A 22,801-nucleotide genomic window follows, 5' to 3' on the forward strand; every position below is an offset into this window, starting at 1 on the left:
TTTTTCGAGATGTTAACACCCAATAATTTGAGGCTGCTAACTCTCTCCGTCATTCACCCACCAATGAAAACGTATCTGATCTCCCGACTTGTTCTTGATGTCAAGGATTAGTTCCTTGGTCGAAGGGGTTGCTGTGCTGTTCATTTCTCTAACTTAATTTCTCACCCACTCCCTTGACCACCATTTACTCTCACTAGACCCTCAAACACCTTTGGTCCGATATCCTCACCACCTCATCTTTCCTCTCCCTTTCCTTTATTTTCCTCAAAATGATCTGTAATTATAAATATGGAACACGTTTTTGTAAAAAATCAGATTGAAGGAATCCTTGTGCAACCCCTCCAGCAGCATGTTTGTTAATGGTCTCAAATAGAAGCAATCTGATTATATCCTATTTGTGCAAGCCAAACATTTCTGGGGATCTTGCTTTTAAGTACAATAAAGGTGCATGTTGGATATAATATGGGAGAAGTTCATCCTTGTTTGCTAGGTTCAAAGTACCAAAGTATGATTCCAAAAGAGTCAGCTAGAATGGTTATCTTAACCTTGTGTCATAGTTCCACTGATTTAAATGTGTTTGAACGTACAGGAGGTGAACATAAAATGCAGATGCTAATTACATTTGTATTTAACTCCATTAGCTAAAGACAAATTCCTACATATTTTTATTTCTCTCAGTCACTCTCTCTCTCACACACACATACACATGCGCAAACACATATATGCGGAGACTCAGCATATATGTGTTTATATACGCACCTCAAGGCTGCGTGCTCAGCCCCCTGCTGTACTCACTCTATATTCATGACTGCGTAGCCGGTCACAGTGCGAACTCCATCACCAAGGCTGACGACACCACTGTTGTGGGACGTATCACTGATGGGGATGAGTCAGAGTATAGAAGAGAGATCGAGCAACTGTCCATATGGTGCCAGCACAATAACTTGGCCCTCAACACCAGCAAAACCAAGGAACTGATTGTGGACTTTGGAAGGAATAGGATGGGCGTGCACATCCCTGAAGATCTTTCCTGGTCCGAGAACACTAATGCAATTATCAAGAAAGCACATCAGCGCCTCTACTTCTTGAGAAGATTACGGAGAGTCGGTTTGTCAAGGAGGACTCTCTCTAACTTCTACAGGTGCACAGTATAGAGCATGCTGACTGGTTGCATCGTGGCTTGGTTCGGCAACTTGAGCGCCCTGGAGAGGAAAAGACTACAGAAAGTAATAAACTCTGCCCAGTCCACCATCGGCTTTGACCTTCCTTCCATCGAGGGGATTTATCGCAGTCGCTACCTCAAAAAGGCTGGCAGTATCATCAAAGACCCACACCATCCTGGCCACACACTCATCTCCCTGCTACCTTCAGGTAGAAGGTACAGGAGCCTGAAGAGTGCAACGACCAGGTTCAGGAATAGCTACTTCCCCACAGCCATCAGGCTATTAAACCTGGCTCGGACAAAACTCTGATAATTAATAACCCATTATCTGTTATTTGCACTTGATCAGTTTAATTATTCATGTGTGTATATATTTATATAATGGTATATGGACACACTGATCTGTTTTGTAGTAAATGCCTACTATGTTCTGTGTGCTGAAGCAAAGCAAGAATTTTATTGTCCTATCAGGGACACATGATAATAAACTCACTTGAACACTTGAACTTGAGCTTAAAAAAATAAATTCAACATCAATCTCACCTTCATCATATTTTCAGATTCATTTACTAGCTTGTGTTGAATTAAATGTGAAAATTATTGAGCACAAACTGGATCAAAATTAACAAATATATGTTAGCACAGAAACAATGGTTCTCAGTACACGTCTGGGCACCACAGCTCAGATTCAGCTATGGTGCCGTCAGAAATATCAAATCTAAACTTTTGCTTTCAGGAAACCTGAGGTTTTCAAAGCATTTGAGGCATCAGAGGGAACAAAAAGCAATTGTCTGAATATATTTGATTTATATTATTGTGAGATAGATAACCATTATGTTTAATTTAGTTTAGTTTAGAGATATAGAGCGGAAACAGGCCCTTCGGCCCATCGAGTCTGCACCAACCAGCGATCCCCGCACATTAACACTATCCTGGGGACAATTTAGATTTACACCAAGCCAATTTGAAGATCATAATTTGTTATGATAAAAAATTGAGTTTAACATTTTTGATTAGAGCTTCTAAATCTGTTTGACAATGTTTCCAGATGGTCAAAGCCTTCAGTTGCATGCATACATGAACCATTTACAGTTGATAGGGAATTTATAGTGTCACCTGCACTTTATTGTGTATGTGATGAATAAATCTGATTGATTGATTGAGTGATGAGTTTTGAGGCATTTGTTTGAACTTGAGCAGATAGGATGTGTCTATACACGTCAGAATTCATTATGCTACTACAATCAGCAGTTGTATCATCAATGAAGATAAGTGAGCCAATACCTACAGCAGCCACACATGCCCAGGCCATAAAACCCCCATCACTGTGTTTCACAGATGAGGTGCTATGCTTTGGATCTTGGGCAGTTCCTTCTCTCCATACTTCGCTCTTGCCGTCACTCTGATATAAGTTAATCTTCGTCTCATTTATCCACAAGACCTTTTACCAGAACTGTGGTTGCTCTTTTAAGTATTTCTTGGCAAACTGTAACCTGGCCATCCTATTTTTGCAGCTAACCAGTGGTTTGCATCTTGCAGTGTAGCCTCTGTATTTCTGTTCATGACGTCTTCTGTGGACAGTGATCATTGACAAATCCACACCTGACTCCTGAAGAGTGTTTCTGATCTGTTGGACAGGTGTTTGGGGATTTTTCTTTATTATAGAGAGAATTCTTCTGTCATCAGCTGTGGAGGTCTTCCTTGGCCTGCCAGTCCCTTTGCGATTAGTAAGCTCACCAGTGCTCTCTTTCTTCTTAATGATGTTCTAAACAGTTGATTTGGGTAAGCCTAAGAAGGTTTGGCTGATGTGTCTAACAGTTTTATTGTTGTTGCTCAGTCTCATAATGGCTTCTTTGACTTTCATAGGCACAACTTTGGTCCTCATGTTGATAAACAGCAATAAACGTGTCTAAAGGTGATGGAAAGACTGGAGGAAAGACTTAGTGCTGAGAGCTCTCTTATACCTGCATTAAGGAGGCCTTTAAACACACCTGAGCAATTACAAACACATGTGAAGCCATGTGTCCCAAACATTATGGTGCCCTGGAATGGGGGGGGGGTATTCAGCTGTAATTTCTACATGGTGAAACCAAAATGTATAAAAATGGTCTTTAATAAAATCTGACAATGTGCACTTTAACCACATGTTATTTTTTTTCTATTACACATCTCAAATTGTGGAGTACAGAGGCAAATAAAGATGTGCTGGTAGGTTCGATGGCATCTGTAAGTTGCCCTAGTGTAGGCAAATCACAAAAGAACAAACGGCAAGAATATGAGCAAGAGAGAAAGTAAATAATTGTACTGACCGATGGAATTGCTTTGTTGGAGTTGACATGGAATCAACAGGTTGATGTTCTCCTTCAGTGCTGTAAAGGGAAAATAAGTTTGGGATTCCCAAATATATAAACAGAAGTCACAAATTTGATTGTCATTCTTTGCTGGTGATTTTCTGAACATACTCCAGTGCTGGAGACCATGGAGTTAGTAATACAGCGTGAAGTTGTCACAAATTGTTTTCGCTCACAATAGAATCTACCTACCATATCTGCACAAAGTTAGAGTCTATTTCTTTAAATGGCGAGGAATGGCTATCATTGAGCAACGGAAATACCAAATAAATTACATTTTTAAATTAAATGTTTAGTCAAATATTATTAATTAGTTTAGGCGTTATTAATTAGTTTATGTGTTTTGAGTGTTTTTGTTTGCATTTTTATATATATTAAAGTATTTTTCATGTTTGACAAATAATTTTCAAGATTTTGAATTATTTTATGATAATTCTGGCATATTGCAGTAAGTTTTACTGGGATATCTGCAAAAAGTGAGATCCGACTTTTTTTGTAAATCAGCAGAAAGCAGAAAGTTGGTTTCAATGATTTTGAAATACATCCCAATATAGTTATTTGTTTAATGCTGCCCTTCCAATTTGTTGTAGCACTAAACTACCTCTTGACTAGATTTGTAGAAATGGTAGGAATGCATTTAATCTAAGGTCAGCTGGAATTCTCATGTTGTATAATTCAATGCATATTAATCATTTATGTTTATGATAGTGGTATCACTATACTCAGCTGATCGATATTTAGCAATAACTACTGTAGAAATGTAAAAAAATCTTTAAATCTTTAACTCTTTTTAAAGAAAACGTTCCCAGAATCTTAGCATTACTTTCATTTCTTGTATATATAGATGTACCATGGATAATAATTTTCAAATTATTAGAAATATCGTTAAAATGAGTTTGAAGCTTTCACTACTTGGAATGCCATATGAATGTCTAACTAAATAAATAAGTACAATTATTCTCACTGTATAGATATATTCTGACTTTTAGTATATTTTACATGTTCAGAGAATCATTTTTAAATTATTAGAAATATAGTTTGAAATGATTTGGAAGCCTTCATTGCTTGGAATGTCATATGAATGTCCAAGTAAATAAATAAGTAGCAAAAGCGGCTACTTTTGTGAGGACGTCTATAACTAATCTGAAAACAGGTGATTGCTGCTTCACGCCAACTTACATTGTGCATAAATTACACAGTCATAAAGATTAAGTGATGGAGCTTGTACTCTACTGTGACTAGTATAAGGATTTACTTCAATCAATTTCTTCAAAATGAAAAGATAAACTTGTCGAAACATCTTGGCACATATGATGGAAATGATATCCTTTCTTCTAAATAAAGAATGGCTATCCTTTGCAAATAGAACATAGGTTTACCCCAATCACATTTATACTAACAATAAAATTTGGAAAATAGAACTGAGAATTAAAAGTGCCATGACTGATATTCTGCCATAAAAAGAGGTTTCCAAAATCTAAATTGAACTGGACCTATTAGGCCAGTTTTAAGTAACTATAGTGTACATTATATTTTGTTAGGGAGAGAAAGAAGCAAGTTTAAGAGGTATTCCAGCAACTGGGCCTCCTTTAGAAAAATCCCAGCTACTGCTCAGTGAGGAAAATGTATTGTCTGAAAATTTGTGTGTATGTGTTTATTGTTTTGATGTACAACCTTATAAATTTATTAGATATGCTATTCTTGGATTTGCTAGGTGATCTATTTAACTATGCAAATAAGAATTAAATTAATATAAGTCTGCTACCTGTTCAGATTATGGCAATTTTTAATCCAACCCATGTGAATCTCTTGGTGTCTTCAGCTACATGTTGGAAGGCTGATAGGTGTTGCACACCATGATAACATTTTTCATGCGATAAAGTGACATTTGTATGATCCAATAAAGTAACATTTAAATAATCTTCATGTGCACGGTCATACTTCCTGTCCTACAGGCTTCAAATGAAACATGCTAAAACTCAATAAGTCTCAATATGCTGATGTAGGTATCTCTGTTTATTGGTCCTCTGATTGGTCATGTAAGTGGTTCACGTCTGAATGAGTTATCCATTCTTGCAACACACATAGATAGATAATCTTTATTGTCATTGTACAAGACAACAAAATTTTGTTGGAGCAGTCCTCCAGCTGCACAGGAATATGAGTATAAAAATACGTTTAAAAAAGAACTATTAAAAAATTAGACTATAAACATATAGGAGTATGGGCGGGTGTGTGAGAGAGAGGGGGGGAATCAGTGTGGGAGGGGGATAGAGTTCAGTAGTGTCACAGCTCTATGGTAGAAGCTGTTTTTTAGTCTTGTCGTGCGGGCGCTCAGTGTCCTGTATCGTCTTCCTGAGGGCAGGAGGGTGAAGAGGCAGTGTCCAGGGTGTGTGCTGTCTCTAATGATGCCCTTGATCCTCCGGATGCAGCGGGTCCGGTAGATGTCCTCCAGTCTGGGGAGCTGGGTGCCAGTGATCCTCTCAGCAGTCTTAATGACGCGTTGGAGAGCTTTCCTGTTCTCTGCGGTGCAGCCAGAGTACCATACTGTGATGCAGTATGTGAGAACTGACTCGATGGCTGACCTGTACAAGCTCACCAGCAGCTGTTGTGGGAGACGTGCCCTCTTCAAGCACCTCAGGAAGTGAAGCCTTTGAAGTCCTTTCTTGGCCGTCGCCGTGATGTTGACGGTCCAGGTCAGGTCGTGGCTGATGTTGACCCCGAGGTACCTGATGTTCTGCACAGCCTCCACTGTCTCGCCGTTAATGGTGATGGGCTGATGGACGAAGGTCTTCGGTCTCCTCCTGAAGTCCAGGATCATCTCCTTTGTTTTTGCTGCGTTGAGGATCAGGTTGTTCTCACGGCTCCAGCTCACCAGGTTCTCTACCTCTGTCCTGTAGGCGGCCTCGTTGTTACTCGTGATCCTGCCTACCACGATGGTGTCATCTGCAAACTTTAATATGGTGTTGGCCTCGTGGGTGGGTTTGCAGTCGAGAGTGTAGAGGGAGAAGAGGAAGGGGCTCAACACACAGCCCTGTGGTGCACCGATGTTCAGGGTGATGCTGGAGGAGACCTGCCTCCCCATGCGCACAGTCTGTGGTCGGCCGGTGAGAAAGTCCAGGGCCCAGCTGCTCAGGTGTGTGTTGAGGCCCAGGTGGTCCAGCTTGGTGACTCGTTTATGGGGGGGGGATGGTGTTAAAGGCGGAGCTATAATCTATGAATAGCATCCGCACATAACTGTCCCGCTGGTAAAGATGTGTCAGGGTGGAGTGGAGGGCCAGTGACATTGCGTCTTCCATCGACCTGTTTGCCCTATATGGCATATCTTGCCATATATCAGTTCTAGAGCAATAGCATTGATATTTGGGTTAAATTACTATCAGTAAGAAATTTCAAGAGATATTTGTTTAGAGTTAGGGTTAAACGAATAGAATATGAAAATATGGTGAAGCCTTTGTCTTTGGTTAACTGACCAACGGGACATATAAAGGCTCCTATTATACTGGCAACTTTGATGTTAGATTTGTGCCAGGATTGTTGAAACAAAGACCAGCATTACTTGCTTAATAACTTCATTAAAAATATCAGCTATTTTTGATCAGAAAATGTATTTGTTAACAATACATAGAAAACAGAAAAATAGGTGCAAGAGTAGGCCACTCAGCCCTTCGAACCAGTACCGTCATTCAATATGATCATGGCTGATCATCTGAAATTAGAATCCCATACATGCTTTTTCCCCATGTCCCTTAATTCCTCCAGCCCTAAGAGCTAAATCTAACTCTTGAAAACATCCAGTGGATTGGCCTCCACTGCCTTCTGTGGCAGAGAATTCCACAGATTCACAGCTCTCTGAATGAAAAGGTTTTTCCTCATCTCGGTCCTAAATGGACTACCCCTTATTCTAAAACTGTGACCCCTGGTTCTGGACGCCCCTAACATCATGAACATGTTTCCTGCATCTAGCCTGTCCAATCCTTGAAGAATTTTATATGTTTCTATAAGATTCCGTCTCATCCATCTAAATTCCAGTGAATACAAGCACAGTTGACCCATTCTTTCATCATATGTCAGTCCCGCCATCCTAGGAATTAACCTGGTGAACCTATGCTGCACTCCCTCAATAGCAATAATGTCCTTCCTCAAATTAGGAGACCAAAATTACACACAATATTTCAGTTGCGGTCTCACCAGGGCCCTGTACAACTGCAGCAGGACCTCCTTGCTCCTAAACTCAAATCCTCTCGCAATGAAGGCCAACATGCCATTAGATCCTTGGTTCCCTAGTATTTCTGGGAGATTGTTTGTGTCTTCCTTAGTGAAGACAGAACCAAAGTACTTGTTTAACTGTTCTGCCATTTCCTTGTTTCCCATTATAAATTCTCCTATCTCTGATTGTAAGTGACCTACATTTGTCTTCACTAATCTTTTCCTTTTTACATATCTAAAGAAGCTTTGACAGTCAGTTTTTATATTCCCTGCAATCTTTATTTCATGCTCTTTTATCCCCTCTTAATTAACCCCTTTGTCCTCCTCTGTTGAATTCTAAATTTCTCCCAGTCATCCAGCTTGCTGCTTCCTCAGGCCAATTTATATGCCTCTTCCTTGGATTTAACACTATCTTTAATTTCCCTTGTTAGCTACGGTTGAGCTGCTTTACCCGTTTTATTTTTTCGCCATACAGGAATGAACAATTTTTGGAGTTCATCCATGCGGTCTTTACATCTTTGGCATTGCATCTTCACCGTCAACTTTAAGTATAATTTGCCATTCTATCCTAGCCAATTCCTGTCTCATACCTTCAAAGTCTCCTTTATTCAAGTTCAGGATTCCAGTCTCTGAATTAACCGTGTCACTTTCCATCCTAATGCAGAATTCCACCATATTATGGTCACTGTTGCCCAAGGGGCTTTGCACAACAAGATCGCTAACTAATCCTTTCTCATTACACAATACCCAGTCTAAGATGGCCTGCCCTCTAGTCGGTTCCTCTACATATTGGTTTAAAAAACCATCCCGTATACATTCCAGGAAATCCTCCTCCTCAACGCTGTTACCAATTTGGTTGGCCCTATCTATATGTAGATTAGTCACCCATGATAACTGCGGTATCTATGCTACACGCATCCCTAATTTCCTGCTTGATGCTATCTTGCTTGACACAATGTTGGTCACGTTCTTGATTATTTAGGCATAATGCCTTCATACTTAAATAACAGATAAATGCAACTACTTCATTGATCAAATGATTATTTTCCATTGATTATTAGATATTTTACCTTAAATTAACAGTACTAGGAGCACTAGGAGGTCTGTCCATATTATGCTTTGTTTGTGCTGTTTGCGGTGCCGATTGGGACCCTATTTCAGGCTAAATGCAATGAAAACAAAGTCAACCTTACAGTCAAAGCATATTTGAGTTTTAAATTTTATGTAGAATTATTATTTACCTACCAATGTGAAATATGGAGACATATTATGGCTTGGTCGAAAATCAACTCCAGGATCTCCTATTACCTTTGAGATAAAACACTTCACAAATTATAATAAAAACATAACAAATACAATTGCATGGAAATAAAGTGGGAACCAGAGGATAGATTGGGTTGGGTATTGGCTGTTATTGGGTAATTCCACATCTGACGTGGGAGTTATTTAAAGGGCAGGTGATCAAAGTTCAGGACTGGTATGTTCCAGTAAGGAGGAGGAATAAGGATGGCAAAGTAGGGGTCATGTCTGACCATCTAAAATCAGAACCCCGTTCCTACTTTTGCCCCATAGCCCTTGATTCATTTAGTCCTAAGAGCTAAATCTAACTCTCTCTTGAAAACATCCAGTGGATTGGCCTCCATTGCCTTCTGTAGGAGAGAATTCCACAGATTCACAACTCTCTGGGTGAAGAAGTTTTTCCTCATCTCAGTCCTAAATGGCCTACCCCTTATTCTTAAATTGTGACCCCTGGTTCTGGACTCCCCCCACATTGAGAACATTAAGAGAGAGGTTGTTTTGATGCAGCTTTATAAGACTGGATTTGGAAGATTGCTTGCAGTTCTGGTTGGTGCATTGCAGGATGTGGAGGATTTGAGAAGGTGCAGAGGAAGTTTATCAGAATTATGCCAGGATTAGAAGGCATTAGCTACAAAGGAAGGTGAGACAAACTTGGATTGTAATCACTGGAATGCCAGAGATTGAGAGACCTGATAGAAATATATAAAATTATGACAGACACAGGGTAGACAGTCAGAAACCTTTTCCCAGCTTGGAAAATCAACTACTGGAGGACATAGCTTTAAGGAGAGAGGGGCAAAGTTAAAGGAGATGTGTGTGGCAAATCTTTTACACAAAGGGTATTTGGTGCCTAGAACACTCTGTCAGGAGTGTTGGTTGAGGCAGATATGATAGTGGCAATTAAGAGATTTTTGAGTAAGCACATGGATAGGCAGGCAATGGAGGAATGTGGATTATGTGGGTAAAGCAGTGGATGTTGTATATATGGACTTCAGTAAGGCCTTTGACAAGGTTCCTCATGGAAGGTTGGTTTAGAAGGTTCAATGGTTGGGTATTAATGGTGGAGTAGCAAGATGGATTCAACAGTGGCTGAATGGGAGATGCCAGAGAGTAATGGTGGATGGTTGTTTGTCAGGTTGGAGGCCAGTGACTAGTGGGGTGCCACAGGGATCTGTGTTGGGTCCACTGTTGTTTGTCATGTACATCAATGATCTGGATGATGGTGTGGTAAATTGGATTAGTAAGTATGCAGATGATACTAAGATAGGTGGGGTTGTTGATAATGAAGTAGATTTTCAAAGTCTACAGAGAGATTTATGCCAGTTGGAAGAGTGGACTGAAAGATGGCAGATGGAGTTTAATGCTGATAAGTGTGAGGTGCTACATCTTGGCAGGACAAATCAAAATAGGACGTACATGGTAAATGGTAGGGAATTGAAGAATGCAGGTGAACAGAGGGATCTGGGAATAACTGTGCACAGTTCCCTGAAAGTGGAATCTCATGTAGATAGGGTGGTAAAGAAAGCTTTTGGTGTGCTGGCCTTTATAAATCAGAGCATTGAGTATAGAAGTTGGGATGTAATGTTAAAATTGTACAAGGCATTGGTGAGGCCAATTCTGGAGTATGGGGTACATTTTTTGGTCGCCTAATTATAGGAAGGATGTCAACAAAATAGAGAGAGTACAGAGGAGTGTTACTAGAATGTTGCCTGGGTTTCAGCAACTAAGTTACAGAGAAAGGTTGAACAAGTTAGGGCTTTATTCTTTGGAGCGCAGAAGGTTAAGGGGGGACTTGATAGAGGTCTTTAAAATGATGAGAGGGATAGACAGAGTTGACGTGGATAAGCTTTTCCCACTGAGAGTAGGGAAGATTCAAACAAGGGGACATGACTTGAGAATTAAGGGACAGAAGTTTAGGGGTAACATGAGGGGGAACTTCTTTACTCAGAGAGTGGTGGCTGTGTGGAATGAGCTTCCAGTGAAGGTGGTGGAGGCAGGTTCGTTTTTATCATTTAAAAATAAATTGGATAGTTATATGGACGGGAAAGGAATGGAGGGTTATGGTCTGAGCGCAGGTAGATGGGACTAGGGGAGAATAGGTGTTCGGCACGGACTAGAAGGGTCGAGATGGCCTGTTTCCATGCTGTAATTGTTATATGGTTATATGTGCAAGCAGATAAAAGTTGGTTATGGCATCAGACATTGTGGGATGAAGTGCCTGTTCCTGTGCTGTACTGTTCTATGTTCTACTTGGCATCAATTTTCATTATATTCTCATTAGTTCTCTTTCACCTTGGCTTGAACTCCGACCATGATTAACAGGATAAATTAATTCAAATTAATTAGGATCAAGTTTCTACTCCATTCTTCTGAACTTCACACTGAAAGACAGATTTCATAGCCATATTTGCTTTATTATTTACAGAAGAAATAGGAGCAAGATTTGGCAAATCACTTTTGAATCTGTTCCACTGTTCAATAAGACCATAGTTGACCCAATCTTGACCGTAACATTACATACATATAAACCTCAACTCCCTTGTCATTCAAAAATCTGTCAATCCCTGCCTTGAAATATTTACAAGTCTGCCTCCACAGCAGCCCAGGATGGACAATACCAAAGGTTCATGATCTAATATTTAAAAAAATCATTCTCATGTCTTAAGTACACACACACACAAATACACACACACCAGGCACGTGCCGTCAGGGTAGGCAAGGCAGGCACTAAAATTATGAAATGGCAATTATTAAATATAAATAGTAAAGGCATGGGAGAATTATGCCTATCTAAGAGATCGATCTCTTAGGTAGGCATAAATCTCCATGCCTTTTTACCACAGCACTTGTAACATGGGAAGGTCTGTGCAGCCCACGTGCCGTCAGCACTGCCTGAAGCCGTCAATTTCAAGCGGAGCTGAAAGCAGCAGAAATTCTGCCTTTGCAGTACTGTGCATGCGCAGCGCGAGTTTCTTGGCGGGTTTTTCAAACATGGATTGCCATTATTTTAAGTGTATCTTAGGAAACAAAGAGTGAAGAATGAAGTTCATGTACCAATAACGTGGTAAGTACATTTCTTGGTGCTTTATGCTTTTAAATACTGTATTTCACAGTGTTTGGGGAGTCTGGCCCGGGGTAAAGTTGCGGGGAGGGCAGGAGCGTTGTGAAGGAGGGGTATTGGGGCCAGCAACCCACTTGCGATGCTCCGGGCACGGAGCCACCTCATTGTGGCTGGGGAGTGAATTAGCTCGGGTGGCTGCGAGTGGCCGCCAGGACCAGACAACCCCTTCTGCCGGTCCCCGCTCACCTCTGGCAGTGCTCTCCATCTGAAAACCTCTCTCCTGCCGCTTGCCGGCTTCGCTCATATCAGCTGCTTCCCACAAATCCTTAAATTCCGACAGCGCACTCAAGGGACCAATTGAGGTTACTCGGCTGTCGGAATTTAAGGATTTGCGGGAAGCGGCTGATATGAGTGAAGGGGTTGTCTGGTCCCGGTGGCCACCTGAGCTAATTCACTCCCCGGCCACAATGCGGTGGCTCCGTGCCCGGAGCGTCGCAAGTGGGTTACATATGAGCAAAGCCGGCGAGCGGCAGGTGAGAGGTGTTCAGACGGAGAGCACTGCCAGAGGTGAGCGGGCCGACAGAAGGCGTTGAAGTGGCGGCCGGTTCTGCTGTCGGGTCCCGGTGGCCGCTCGCAGTCACCCGAGCTGCTTCCTTCCCAGGAAGTGGCGACCAGTTCTGCTGTCCGTGCCCGGAGCGCTGTGGCAGCGGTGAGTGAGTCTGACATGATCTCCGACCTTCTCCTTCTCAACACTCCTGCCCTCCCCGCATCTTTAACCCCTGGCACAGACTCTCCACACGCTGTGAAAGGAACTCTCCCTCCAATTGGAACCTTGAATTAGTATTGTCATTCAATAAGATGACAACTGATTCAACGTCCCGGTGTGCTCCCGTTTTCCCCAGCATCTCTCCACCTGCCTTCATCCCCTGTCCCCCACCCATTCAGTAATTCAAAAATGAAGGAGATTTAGAAGCCTTGGGAAAATTGAATTGTTACTTATTTTTATTTTTCACGGAGAGAACAATCTGCCCATGCGCGGTTTAAGAATTTTTTTAAAAAGTCGGCTGACTGCCTACCCAGAGTTATTACTCACGGCACGTGCCTGACACACACACACACACGCACGCGCACACACACGCACACGCACACAAATAAATAAAACAAGCAAATTAAATGCAAGAACACAGGCCCTTTGCCCCACTGAGTCTACGCTGACCATTGATCAACCGCACACTAGTTCTACGTTATGCCACTTTCGCATATGACACATGAGAGGCAATTTACAAAAGCCAATTAACCCACAAACCTTCACATCTTTGAATATGGGAGGAAACCGGAGCACCCGGAGAACACCCACACGGTCACAAGGGGAAACTAAAAGCTCGGCACAGACAGCACCCGTAGTCAGGATCGAAACCAGGTCTCTGGCGCTGTGAGGCAGAAGTTCTACCTTTGTGCCACTGTTTTGCCCTATTATTCCTGTCTCATTGTTCCTTTCAAAAGGGATAACCTTATGTTTTTCTACATTATTTTTTCAGCTGCCAACTTGTTGCTCACTCACCTAACCTATATTTATATTAATTTTCAGGCTTTTGGATAATTTGCTAACCCACATATCTTTGTACAGTCAGCTCATATAGCTATCATTAATATAGATTCTCAGTGGTTGAGGACCCAGTAGTAATGCCTGAAGCATTGATAGAACTATGAAACAATTGAAAACAGGGGGAGGAGCAAGCTATTTGGCTCTTCAAACCAGTTTTACCATTCAATATAACCAAGACTTTTGACAAGGTCCTACATGTCCAAAAGGTCAGAGCACAAAGATGGATAAATCCCAAGGGAATGACCAAGTACATCCTTGGACCTTGTGGGAAGCTAGAGAGAAAATTGCACAGGCTTTTGCAGATACTGTATTTGCACATTCCTGAGACCCAGGTGAGGTTACAGAAGACTGCAGGGTGTCTAAATTTGTATTGTTATTTAAGAAGGGCAGCAAGGACAATCCAGGGAACTACAGGCTGATTAGCCTGACATCTGTGGTGGGTAAATTGTTGGAGAGGATTCTTCGGGACAGGAACTACCAACATTTGTGTACATAAGGACTGATGAGGATGACTTATCATGGCTTTGTACATGAGAAATCATGCCTCACAAATTTGCTGGAGTTTTTTGTCAAATTTCTGTCAAATGTTAACTGGCAAAAACAACTATATGTTGGAATACTTATGGTGAATATTTCTACAATTGCAGATATCATTAATTGGTACTTACTGAATAACGTGCAAAAGCACGGTGCAACATAGGTGCTTGCCGTTGCAAGGAACATCTCAGAAACATCTCATCCTTTATTGCATGATAACTGAAAGTTTACAGATTTTTTAATAAAATAACATTGTATGTCAATGGAGCATAAATGTAATCTTGATGAATGGTTACAGCAATAATTAAGCGTATAATAACATATTCATAAGTTCATTAATCATAGGCGCAGAATTAGGCCATTCAGCCCATTGAGTCTATTCAATTCATCTCTGCTATTCAATCATGGCTGATCATTCCCTCTCAACCCCATTCTCCTACCTTCTCCGTATAACCCCTGACACGCTTACTAATCAGGAATCTGTCAATCTATATTACCAAAAGTCTGATCTTGACCGCTTTTGGCCCACTGTGCTGCGAATTCCGAGAGAACGCCGCCACCTACAGCCGTCATTTTTGACTACCTCGCTTAGCGCACCCCTCCGCCTTCCGGGACCGCAAGATTTTTCCCATCGATGAAAAATCAGAGAGATATTAATGTTTAAAAAAAAATCCCCATTCTCTCTGCTGCCCCCGCTGGCGGCAGGGGGAAGGGACTATAAAACCCGTAAGTGTCGTGCCTCACTGAGTCTCTGCCAGACCCAGGAAACGAGAGGGTCACGGCTCTCTGAGCTGTGAATAACACTGAATGCACGTCTACTCCACGGTGAATCCCCTTGATGTGGCTGCTGCCAAATTGTTTGCCTTTTTATTTAAAGTTTGCGTTCACAAAATGAATTTTGGTTGACAGGTGGCTGCTGCCCAATTGTTTGCCTTGCCTTTTTTACAAGTTTTTGTTCACAAAATGAATTTTGGTTGTCAGGTGGCTGCAGCCCAATTGTTTGCCTCGCCTTTTTAACAAGTTTGTGTTCACAAAATGAATTTTGGTTGCCAGGTGGCTGCAGCCCAATTGTTTGCCTCGCCTTTTTAACAAGTTTATGTTCACAAAATGAATTTTGGTTGTCAGGTGGCTGCAGCCCAATTGTTTGCCTTGCCTTGCCTTTTTAACAAGTTTGTGTTCACAAAATGAATTTTGGTTGTCAGGTGTCTGCAGCCCAATTGTTTGCCTCGCCTTTTTAACAAGTTTGTGTTCACAAAACGAATTTTGATTGTCAGGTGGCTGCAGCCCAATTGTTTGCCTCGCCTTTTTAAAAAGTATGTGTTCACAAAATGAATTTTGGCTATCGGGTGGCTGCAGCCCAATTGTTTGCCTCGCCTTTTATAAAAAGTTTGTGTTTAGAAAATGAATTTTGGTTGTCGGGTGGCTGCGGCCAAATTGTTTGCCTTGGCTTGGCTTTTAAAATCGTTGCAACAGTCGGCTGCCAGCCCAAGAATCCATTCGGCCCACAATGTCTATACTAGCCCTCTGGAAAACAGTACCTTTGGCCCACAACACCCATACTAGCGCAACAGAAAGCCCCCCCCACTGGCAAGCAATATTGGAATTGGTGGAGAGGTGGAATATTGCGTTGGTGACCAGCCCGCCCGTGTGATGCTGGGACCGAACGGGTCCCACTTAGTCTAGTTTGCGCATTAAAAATACCCATTGACGGCTTCCAGTCATCTGTGGCAATGAATTCCAGTTTCACCACCCTCGACCTAAAGAAATTCCTCCTTGTCCTGCTCTGCCCTCTGGTCCTAGTGAAAACATCCTCCCCACATTCACTTTATTCAGGTCTTATTCTATTTGTTAAGTTTCAATAAGGTCTCCCCTCCTCCTTCTAAGCCCCAGTGACTACAGGCCCAATGGGGTCAAATGCTCATCATATGTTAACCCAATCATCCTCAGGATCATTCTCGTAAAAGTCCTCTGGAACCACTTCAACACCAACACATACCTTCTCAGATATGGAGTCCAAAACGGCTCACAATATTTCACAGATCTATAAAAAAATATCACCTTGGTTATGAGCTTTACAAATCATACCTTTGTTTCAGTATCGCAAATTTCTTTTCCCACATTCGATTTGTTCGATCTCCATGTTTATTATAACTAAAAAATAATAAAGGTCAATACCATTTACCATTCTGTAATGATTTATATATAGATAAAATATAGTTTCATATTCAAGACTACTGATTTCAAAAGATAGCTAAATATTGGGAGATTTCCTGCAGCGTTGAGGAGTTGGATGATACCTCGTTGTCAGATAGGCACATATATGCAGAAGATCCGTCTTAGCACTTAATGAGATAAAAAAAATTCAGGGAAACATAGTTACGTGATCCGTTCCTGGAGAAAATAATGCGTGTCTTACTCAAACCAGGTAGATATAAAGATATTCCAGGACATTAAAAAATCAACGGAGATGAGTGTTGTTTTTTGCATGAAAAAGCTCTTTCAAAAATTTCATGAATTAAATTATTAGTTTTTAAAATCTAAAAACTGCCATATTTCCATTTATCTTTAAGCATGCTTAGCCAGTAACATAGCAGCAGGTAGAAACATTGATACTGATGAGGAATTTAGTGCTGAAGTCTTTGGTCAGGAAAACAGAGAACAAGCCAATCAACTTTTTAGAACACCACACATTTACTTAGGAAACGGGGGATTACCATTTCAGGGAAAATATTTAATTCGGAAATGCCTCGACCATCAAGGAACCATGCATCTGCACTCCTAGACCCCTCTGCTCAACAACACTCCCCAAAGGCCTACCATTCACTGTGTTCCCTTGTTAGACTTCTCAAAATGCAACACCTCACATTTCACTGTATTAAATTCCATCAACTATTCCATCGCCCACCTGACCAATCGATCAAGATCCTGCTGCAATTTTTCACAACCATCTTCACTATCTGCAAACTTGCTAATCTTGCCCTGTATGTTCTCATCCAAATCATTGATGTAGATGACAAACAGTAACGGGCCCAGCACCGAACCCTGAGGCACACTGCTAGTCACAGGCCTCCAGTCTGAGAAGCAACCTTCCACCATCACCCTTTGCTTCCTTCCATTAAGCCAATTTGCTATCCATTCAGCTATCTCTCCTTGGATCCCACGCAATCGAACCTTCCATTGAAGGATGCCAATACAGATCCTGTTTGATGATCCCAAAGGCAAGGCAAGCATCCGAGAAAAGCATTAGTATTTTACCTTGGAGCAACAATACAATATTATAGGTTTTTGTTGCATCCCACACAGATCTAGATTACTGACCAGAGAAGTCAGGGTATCATTGTTAGAACATGTATGCAAGGTATCAAGAAAATTGAGAGAGCGGAAAGGAATTCCAGGAAGAATGGCTCTGAGAGGATATTTTTCTAAATGCTGAGGCATCTGAAGAACCAACAATGAAAATATACAGAAACAAGGAACTGCTGATGCTGGTTTGCAAATATGCAATTCATCAACAGATACAGGCAGTATCACTGCTCTTAGGCAAGCCACAAACTGGGAAAAATATTCAGTCAGTACATATCAGCTTGAGAAGAATATATTTATTCTCTGCCCACATATAGAATTGGATAGGCTAAAAGCGTTTGTGCTGTGTACTGCACGTGTATAGAAATATATATAGTCTGTCTGTCTGTCTGTCTGTCTGTCCTATTACTAAAACTCTTTGTCTTGTTTGTGGCTGTCTGTGTGTATGTGTGAATGCCAATTTCTATTTTCCTATTTTCTTCCAAACATTAGGCCACAGCCTTCCTATTTTCACACATTCTACTCACATTTTTCCCGTCGAGGTGATAAACATCTTACCGTCACATTCCCACCTATATTTCTGCACTTTTTAATCGTTTAAAGTTTTTTAAAAATGGGGAAAAAACCCGAGTGACGTCACAATTCACTCGCAAGGCATGACGGGACACTCCGGAGGGAGGGTGACTCCAGAGCACTCATATGGCTGCCACTGCCAGCAAGGGTGATGCCGCCGGCCCTGGCTGGAGCCGAGCCTGGTGCTCGGGCTGGAGTGAGAGCAGAGCCTGGTGCCTGGGATGGGGCCGTGACTGGGGTCAAGAACGAAGCTGCGGCTGGAACCAAGTTAGGGCCGGGCCGAGTACGAGAACGAGGCCGAGTTCCATGCCCTGGCGCTGCTCTACGGCCTGGGTAGGTCCTGGGGCAGGGAATGGGAGTGAGGGGAGGAGGATGAGGGAAATGAGGAGGAGGGAGATGGGGTGGGGAGTGGGGTGTAGAGGGAGATGGGGGGGGGGGCAGGGTGGAGGAGGGAGAGGCCCCCACACTATCTACCCTCACTCCCACCCTTTCTCCCCCTCCCTCTCTATCCCCCTCCCTCGCCCTCTCCCTCTACCCTCCCTCCCCCCCACTCTACCCCCTCCCTCTATTCCCCCCACCCCACCCCCCTCTCTTCCCCCTCCCCAACCCCCTCCCTCTCTATCCCTCTCCCTCTCTACCCCTCCCTCTCTATCCCCCTCCCTCTCTGCCCCCCACCCTCTCTACCCCCCTCCCTTGCCCTCTCCCTCTCAACCCCCTCCCTCTCCCTCTAATTCCTTCCCTCTCTCTACCCCCCCTCTGCCCCTCTCCCTCTCTACCCCCTCCCTCTCCCTCTAACCTCCCTCTCTACCCCTCTCCCCATCTCTCTCTACCCCCTCCCCATCCCTCTCTACCCCCCTCTCCCTTCTCCCCTACCCCCATCCCCCTCTACCCCCCACCCCCCTCCCTCTCTACCCCACTCCCTTTTTACAATATATTGCCCAATGGTTCTGTAAAGGGGGCTGTCCCACTGCGGCGACCTATTTGGCGGGTTTAGAAGAGTTTAGGAGAGTTTGAAAAAGTGTCATGTTGAAGACCTCCTTCGACTATGTTGAAGACTATCTACGACTACATTCAACTACCTTTGATTACCTTTGACTACCCTCGATTACCTACGAATAACATGCCGACCTACTATGACCTACCTCAACTAAACCTACAAGTAAAAAAATACCGATTTTTTCCATGGTGACCTTTTTTTACTCATGGGCATTTTTCAACATGTTGAAAAGTATGCCGCGACCTAGCTGAGGCCTCGAGTACACGGGGACTACTCTCGAAAATGAAGGAGAGTTACAAAGACCTCCTAGGACCTCGTGTCGACCATGCTGCGAGTATGAGTCAAGGGCAAACTCTTCTGAACTCGCGGATTAGGTCACCGCAGTGGGTCAGCCCCATAAGTTTATTCCCTGTCGGTTAATGAACCAAATGGTCAGAGAAGAGCGCACCAGCTATTAATGCCCTCCGCTTACTCAGCAACAATATCAAAATTGTTATTAAACTGCCGACAAAGGTGGTGCGGTCGTTGTCTGGCAGGTTGACCTCGACCTTGCTGTGACAAGGCACCAACTCTCAGCCACCTCCTTGTACCAGCTCTTTACCAAAACCTCACAGACGAACACCCGACCATCATCTCCCAGAGTGTTTCCGATCTCATAATCTCTGGTCATCTCCCCTCCACAGTCTCCAACCATAATTGTTCCCAAGCCCCGCACTGTATCCACAAACAGGACTGCCTTGGCAGACACACCATGGCTGGCTGCTCCTGTCCCACAGAACTCATCTCCAAATACCTGAATGTCATCCTATCCCACTTTGCCTAGTGCCTAGTGCCTTCCGAGCTACATCTGAGATAGCTCACACGCTCTTCAACTCTTCGGTAACTTTCAGCTTCCAGGCCCTATTGCCTCATCTTTAGTCCAGTTCCTTCATCCCCTCACCAGGAAGGTCTCAAGGCCCTCCGATTCTTCCTTGAAAATTTCCCAATCAATTTCCCTCTACAAACACACTCTTCCGCCTGACAGAACTTGTCCTCACCCTCAATAACTTCTCCTTTGACTGTTCTCACTTTCTCCAAGTTAAAGATTCACATTGGCCAGAACTATGCTTGCCTTTTTGTTGGTTACGCCGAACTGCCCTTGTTCCGCACGTATACTAGGACCATCCCCAACTTCTTTCCCTGCTTCATTGAAAACTGCATCGGGGCAGCCTCCTGCACCTGTGCAGAATTCATTGATTTCATTTGGACTATCTGACACTTCTTTCACCTTTCTTGTTCTCTCTGTCTCCAAACACACAGGGGTCAAACTATTGATTGATCTCTACTGCAATCCAATGGACCTCACTGTTAGGTGGAGGACATTTCCTCCTACCCTGTTTCTTGCAAAGACTCTAACCCCCACTCTCAATTTCTCCATCTTCGCTGTTTCTGCTCCCAAGACGAAGCTTTCCATAAGACATATGAGATGTCCTCGTTCTTTAGTAGATGTTGATTCCCCCCTACTGTCACAGATGGATCCCTCAGCTCTCTCCTTTGTTTTCTCACTCCCTCTCCCCCTAGATGTTTGGAGTTCCCCTGGTCCTCACCTTTCACTACACGCTGCATCCAACACATCATCCTCCGACATGATCCCACCACCACCCTTTTCCATCTTTTGCATAGACGACTCCCTCCACAATTCCTTGGTTCATTCAACACTTCCCATCCAAAACACCCCCACCCCAGTTACTATCCCCTGCAACTGCGGGAGAAGTAACACCTGTACCTATACCTCCTTCCTCACCTCCATCCAGGGACCCTAACCGTTCTTTCTAGTGAGACAGAGGTTTACGTGAACCTCCTCTAACCTCATCTACTGTGTTTCCGATGTGGCCTCCTGTACATCGGCAAGTGTAGACTCGGCGACCGTTTTGACAAACACTTGTGCTCGATCCGCCACTACCTACTGGATCTCCCGGTTGCTATCTGTTTTAACTCCTCTTTTCATTTCCATCCTGACCTTTCTGTCCCGGGCCTCCTCCATTGCCAGAGTGAGGCCACATGCAAGCTGGAGGAACAAATCCTCATATTCTGCTTGGGTAGCTTACATTGAACATTGAATTCTCCAACGTTAGGCAACTACAAAACCCTCCCCTCTCCCTTATCCCTCCCCTCCCTAATTTATCCCTCCCCCATCTTTCCTGCACCCCCACCTGGACCTGCACCTATTTCTCCCCTTCCACCTACATTCCTTCCTGTAGCTTCAGAATTCATGACTCTTCAATCCTTTTGTCTGACACATTGTCTTTTCATCTCTAGTTTTTGTCCAATCATCTGCCTATCAAAAAAAAAAAAAACCCTCACCTGTACCAACCTTTTCCCTGTTTAGGAAGGAACTGTAGATGCTGGTTTATACCGAAGATAGAAACAAAATACTGGAGTAACTCAGCAGGTCAGGCAGCATCTCTGGAGGAAAGGAATAGGTGATGCTTTGGGTCAAGACCTGAAATGCTTCTATCAACATTTCACCTGTTAGACTTTGTCCTGCCTCCTCCTCTCTTCCAGCTTTCTTCCCCCCCCCCCCCCACACCACCACCCCACAATCAGTCTGAAAAAGTGTCCTAACCAGAAATGTCACCCTTCTATGTCCTCCAGAGATGCTATCTGACCCGCTGAGTTACTCTAGAACATTGTGTCTTTTGTAGCTCTTGAATGCAGTTCGTGTTTGCAACCAATGATGAATTTTCCCCTAACATGTTCTGCTATTGATTTGTATGCTTCACATAACATTCTTGGACACTTACTCGTCTATAATTTTTCTTTGCTCCTTGAATTTCTTCCTGAGATTTTTCAGCTCTTCCATGAGAGGTTCGCTATCCAGAGATTGAGTTTCCTTTTGTGAAGAAACACAAAAGTGAAAAACAAATGTTTTCTGACATATTTTCCGAAAAAAATTGCCAATTACATAAATTAGTTCTTTTGAACAATGATAGTTACAGTATAACAGTAACAACAGTAACAATAACATATAAAATGTATTACACAATTTATATGTGTCTATAATTTACAAACTTTCATTTTTTGTATACTTTTGCAACAAAATTAGAAATGAATTCTTCAATAGTACGAAGAGGGCATTTTAACAGTTCTCAGCAATACTCAACAACACAGTCAGCACCTGTGGAGAAAGAGAATGAAGAACGTAGAAAGGTCAGTACAGGAACAGGCCGACAATAATTGTGCCAAACATGAGGCCTACAATATTTGTGCCTAACAGCACCCGTAGTCAGGAATGAGCTCTTGTCTCTGACGCTGTGAGGCAGCAACTCTACCGCTGCACCACTATGCCACCCTTCACTTCTTTACACTTTGCTTCCTTTTCCGAATCTCGCTGTCCCCACCAGAGGAGAGAAGCTAGCCACCGATATCTACTGTAAACGTACTGCTACTAGACTATATGTCCTGCCTCCTTGTAATGGCACTATCCCTTTCCCTCAGTTTCTCCATCGTGTTGCATCTGTTCTCAAGATGAAATGCCCTCCTTTTTCTGGAAAAGTGACATCCCCACTATCATTGCTGATGGAGCCATCAAAGACATTTCCTTCATTTCCTGCATGACTACTCTCACACATCCTCTCCCTGGGAAAAAAACAAAGATAGATTGCTTGGTCCTCATCATTTAAGTGGAGGACCTAAGGACAAGACTGCTTTACCAAAGGGAGCT

The 22,801-nt window shown here is 42.9% G+C and overlaps 1 protein-coding gene across 1 annotated transcript in view; it reads right to left on the reverse strand.

The window, feature by feature from the left end:
* The window catches only part of c2h10orf67 (chromosome 2 C10orf67 homolog), a 135,172-nt gene that overhangs the window by 15,194 nt on the left and 97,177 nt on the right, over positions 1-22,801 (reverse strand). Inside the window, exons 11-16 of the mRNA XM_033015600.1 lie at positions 21,882-21,970; positions 16,311-16,376; positions 14,357-14,444; positions 8,968-9,030; positions 8,793-8,884; positions 3,472-3,531 (exon numbers count right to left, since the gene is read on the reverse strand). Of these exons, the coding sequence (XP_032871491.1) occupies positions 3,472-3,531; positions 8,793-8,884; positions 8,968-9,030; positions 14,357-14,444; positions 16,311-16,376; positions 21,882-21,970 (458 nt within the window). The remainder of the gene's footprint in view (positions 1-3,471; positions 3,532-8,792; positions 8,885-8,967; positions 9,031-14,356; positions 14,445-16,310; positions 16,377-21,881; positions 21,971-22,801) is intronic.

This window comes from Amblyraja radiata, chromosome 2 (assembly GCF_010909765.2).
Source record: "Amblyraja radiata isolate CabotCenter1 chromosome 2, sAmbRad1.1.pri, whole genome shotgun sequence".
Taxonomy (NCBI): Eukaryota; Metazoa; Chordata; class Chondrichthyes; order Rajiformes; family Rajidae; genus Amblyraja; species Amblyraja radiata.